The sequence below is a fragment of the Taudactylus pleione genome, unplaced genomic scaffold (assembly GCF_031769625.1).
Source record: "Taudactylus pleione unplaced genomic scaffold, aTauple2 ptg000053l, whole genome shotgun sequence".
Lineage (NCBI taxonomy): Eukaryota > Metazoa > Chordata > Amphibia > Anura > Myobatrachidae > Taudactylus > Taudactylus pleione.
This window is the reverse complement of record NW_028284455.1, coordinates 3294623-3299413: the sequence shown is the minus strand read 5'-3', so window position 1 is coordinate 3299413 and position 4791 is coordinate 3294623. Positions and strand designations below refer to the sequence as shown.

General features: G+C 48.1%; 1 protein-coding gene across 1 annotated transcript; it reads left to right on the top strand.

Annotated features, from left to right (window-relative positions):
- Positions 1-1697: 1697 nt before the first annotated feature.
- FZD8 (frizzled class receptor 8) lies at positions 1698-4457 on the top strand. The gene has a single exon (XM_088462709.1). It carries the CDS (start codon positions 2009-2011, stop codon positions 3746-3748), a length of 1740 nt encoding a protein of 579 aa, XP_088318835.1. The 5' UTR covers positions 1698-2008; the 3' UTR covers positions 3749-4457.
- Positions 4458-4791: the final 334 nt, after the last annotated feature.

The following is a 4791-nucleotide window of genomic DNA, read 5'->3' as shown; positions in this document are numbered from 1 at the left end:
CGGCCATTATCGCGATGACTCGCACTAGCGAGTACAGTGCGTGGAATAGGATTGACCCCATAGTTTAAAATTGGTGACTTCTGATGTTCTCACTTACGGTGTTCATTAGGGAAAACTATGTATTTATATTTAAAGGAACAATGCACTCCTTACTGTGAGTTATTACTTTTTAGAGATAAAATAAGTCATCTTGGATTTATATGACCTGTTTAAAGCACACAACCTACAACCTCAAGCTTCTATGTAGGCACACAACTCCCCAGCAACTTCTACTATTCATATAATACAGCATGAAGTACACTACTATTTCTTTGCTATATATGATAAAATAAAGTATAAGAGTCAACATGATATAGGACTGTGCATATATTAATAAAACTTATTTGAAGAGCCCGCTGAAACGTGGGTGAACGTTTCAACATCTTTGTCATTCTGTCACCAACACATGTAGCTAAGTATTTCAGATTACACACTGCTAGCCACCGGCAGTTTATTATAGCAATGTACTAAAATAGATTTCTTTTTATGTACTGCACTCCTGCCTTTACATGCTATTAGCTTTGCCTTTCTAATAAGAACATAATTATTTTTTTAATAAATAGATTAGCAATAGTGCAAAACAGTTAGGCGGTTGATTTTTGTTTCTTGTTGTTTTCTTGTTGCTTTTGTGTTTTTATCAATTGCATGTTCTGCAACTTCTTAACATACCACTCAGTGTATCAATTTCCTGAGCTCCTAGACTATCTGTCTACAGTCTCATTGGTCATAAATAAACACGTATTGTGCTATACATACTTCAGGAGAGAAGAAGCAGAAACATTCTTGCAGTGACAGAGCAATCTGGTGATACTAGTAAACAGAAAACACTTCCATTATACTGAAGAACATGGCTTGAAAATCATACTCCGTTTACCTTTTCACCGTCAGTCTGTCATATAACTAGAATGGTGTCTTCTACACCAGCATTGCTAATCATGTAATCATGTCCTGTGCTGCAAAAATAATAGAATAGACAGACAGACAGATGGATAGATAGATAGATTTGTGTATATATATATTTTTCTGGAAAAATAGGTTCAGGGACTGTGGGTGTAGCTACTGGTGGTGGAGCTATAGAAAAACAACTATGTGTATATATATATATATATATATATATATATATACTATTTAGAAAACAATACACTCAATAACTAAAACTTATCTTATGGGAAAAAAAATGTGTGTGCGTGTGTGTGATTATATATATCCAGGAGAGATATTTCCTTCCACTCAATTAATAAATTGCAGAGTTGGCTCTGTAAATATCATGTAAGATCTAAGTATATTACGGCTACATTGAGATTAGTTTACAAATAACATGTGCTGTAATTTTATGGTGGTGAATGTGTATTGACAAGTGCCACTGTTGCAGTGTTCCAACAATCTGTTACTTGTATTACTTTACTTTCTGTAAATACATCCCATGTAATTAATGTGTGTGTCTTTTATGATGAAATCCATCACAGCAGCGCCCAGTGATGTGTGTCCCCGCTTGCATAACAATGCTCTGCTAATACACACGCTGAGACCACCTTTACATTGCTAGAGGCAGCGGCCCCACCTCCCTCCGGGGGGATGAGAGGACCGGTCAGGGGCTGGCTCTGGCATCTCCCGGTATAAATGCTCAGTTCAGCACTTTCTGTGCACTAGTAGTAAGGCTGGGAGAGTGAGCGCAGAGTAAGGTGCAGCACCAGGTACACTACCATTACCAGCAGCAGCTGTATCTCGGTGCATTGCTCAGGGGGAGCTGTCACTTTGGATTTACAACCCCTTTGCAGCCTGGAGGAGCCTGTTGTACTTTCCCTGCTGTGTTGCAGAACTTTGCCGGCTGCTGCACTGACTGGAGGTGCCGGAGCTCATGCCCCTAGTGAGCTGTGAGTGGCAGGGAGGTGAGGAGGGGAGATGAGCCCTGTGCCCGGACTGTGACAGCGGAGATATCAGCGATTTATTACTACACAGACTGTGCGCTATGGAGCGGTACCTGCTGCTGCTAATGATGATGATCCCGGTGCCCGGAGCACAGGGCGCTGCTGCAAAGGACCTGAGCTGCCAGGAGATCACTGTGCCCCTGTGCAAAGGCATCGGCTACAACTACACCTACATGCCCAACCAGTTCAACCACGACACGCAGGACGAGGCCGGACTGGAGGTGCACCAGTTCTGGCCGCTGGTGGAGATCCACTGCTCCCCGGACCTGAAGTTCTTCCTATGCAGCATGTACACCCCCATCTGCCTGGAGGACTACAAGAAGCCGCTGCCCCCCTGCCGCAGCGTGTGTGAGCGTGCCCGGTCTGGCTGCGCTCCCCTTATGCGCCAGTATGGCTTCGCCTGGCCGGATCGGATGCGCTGTGACCGGCTGCCGGAGCAGGGGAACCCGGACACGCTGTGCATGGACTACAATCGCACCGAGCTGACCACGGCGGCGCCCAGCCTGCCCGAGCCCCCGCAGCGGCCGCCCAAGGCGCCCACTCCCCCGCACAAGGTGAAGCCGCACGGAGAGCCCCCCAAGCCTCGAGCCCCGGGCGGCTGCCAGCCGGGCTGCCAGTGCAGGGCGCCCATGGTGCCGGTGTCCAGCGAGAGGCACCCGCTCTACAACCGGGTGAGGACCGGGCAGATCCCCAACTGCGCCATGCCGTGCCACAGCCCGCACTTCTCCCCGGAGGAGAGGACCTTCACCAGCTTCTGGATCGGGCTGTGGTCGGTGCTCTGCTTCGCCTCCACTTTCGCCACCGTCTCCACCTTCCTGATAGACATGGAGCGCTTCAGGTACCCGGAGCGGCCCATCATCTTCCTGTCCGCCTGCTACCTGCTGGTCTCCGCCGGGTACCTGCTGCGGCTGATCGCCGGCCATGAGAAGGTGGCCTGCAGCCGGGAACACGAGCTGGAGCACATCCACTACGAGACCACCGGGCCGGCCCTTTGCACCCTGGTCTTCCTGCTCATCTACTTCTTCGGCATGGCCAGCTCCATCTGGTGGGTCATCCTCTCCCTCACCTGGTTCCTGGCCGCCGGCATGAAGTGGGGCAACGAGGCCATCGCCGGCTACTCGCAGTACTTCCACTTGGCGGCCTGGCTGGTGCCCAGCATCAAGTCCATCGCGGTGCTGGCGCTCAGCTCGGTGGACGGGGACCCGGTGGCCGGCATCTGCTACGTGGGCAACCAGAACCTGGACAACCTGCGGGGCTTCGTGCTGGCGCCCCTGGTCATCTACCTCTTCATCGGCAGTATGTTCCTGCTGGCCGGCTTCGTCTCCCTGTTCCGGATCCGCAGCGTCATCAAGCAGGGGGGTACCAAGACCGACAAGCTGGAGAAGCTCATGATCCGCATCGGCGTCTTCAGCGTCCTGTACACGGTGCCCGCCACCATCGTGGTGGCATGTTTCTTCTACGAGCAGCACAACCGCCAGGGCTGGGAGATGGCGCACAACTGCCATTCATGCCCCCCAGAGCTGGCCCAGCCCCGTCGGCCAGACTATGCAGTCTTCATGCTCAAGTACTTCATGTGCCTGGTGGTGGGCATCACCTCTGGGGTGTGGATCTGGTCGGGGAAGACCCTGGAGTCTTGGAGGGCGTTCTGCACCCGCTGCTGCTGGGGCAGCAAAGCAACTGGTGGCTCCATGTACAGTGATGTCAGCACTGGGCTGACATGGAGGTCTGGCACTGCCAGCTCTATGTCCTATCCAAAGCAAATGCCCTTATCTCAGGTCTAAGGGGAGAGGGGGGAAGGGACCTGAGACCTGAAAGCCTAACCCTTCTTTCCTTAGTGTCTTGCTATTAGCATGATAATGAACTCTTAATGGTATCCATTAGTAGGGACTTGAATGACTGGTCAGAACAATGTACCTGGTATTGAAGCCTCCCTGATTTATCTCCCATTTATATGCATGGAGCATTACTGGACAATGATGTGACTGGCCAGGGGCATAGGATAGTCCCTGGGTTGCATTAAAAAATACTTAAAGAGGCAATAACTGCTGCTGCCATGTATCATGTCTGGGGCAACCTCAATTACTATTTGTGTTTTGTTGGTGTGCAAGTCCTTAACCATTCTCTCCTGGGATGGCTATGGCGACCCTAACAGTGCCAATGTGTCTGCAATGCCACCCTCTGGTACAATTGTGGGACCCCAGGGTCACCTGACAACGAGGAGGGGGAATGGAAAGTGCTCATTAGCCAAGCAAATGCCTTAAACCAAGTCTTAAGAAAAAGAAAAAAAAACACCCCAAGTAAATACGGGTTTCTTACACTACAGGATGTATTTATATGAATAATTGTGTCAAGTGTAATATGTGTAAAATTTGTACATATACAAAGCTATAACGTTGTGTAAATAATTGTATAAAGTTTAGAGGCTTCTTCATAAAGAACAAAATAATTGATTATTCTATTTTGTCAATAAACTATTTTTTATAAATGTTACTTAGAGTTCTAGTTTACTTTTTTTTTCCCACTTTAATTATTTATTTCTGTTACTCTCTACACGTTAGTACCTAATGTGACTAAATTCAGCTTTTTGTGGAGTGTTTTCTGAATGAGTGAACTGACATGACACCAGTGGTAAACTGTTACATTTTACAATCACACTCTTCTGCAGTCCAGTATAAATGAATATTAGTTTATAGTATACCTCCAATTCCAGAACGTCAAATTGGTCCATTTGCTGGGCTTGTTTAATGGGTTAACATCATAGTAACCTTTTATACTTAACTTGTGTATTTAAAACGTGCTGCTTTTGTTAGCAGAGACTGCATTG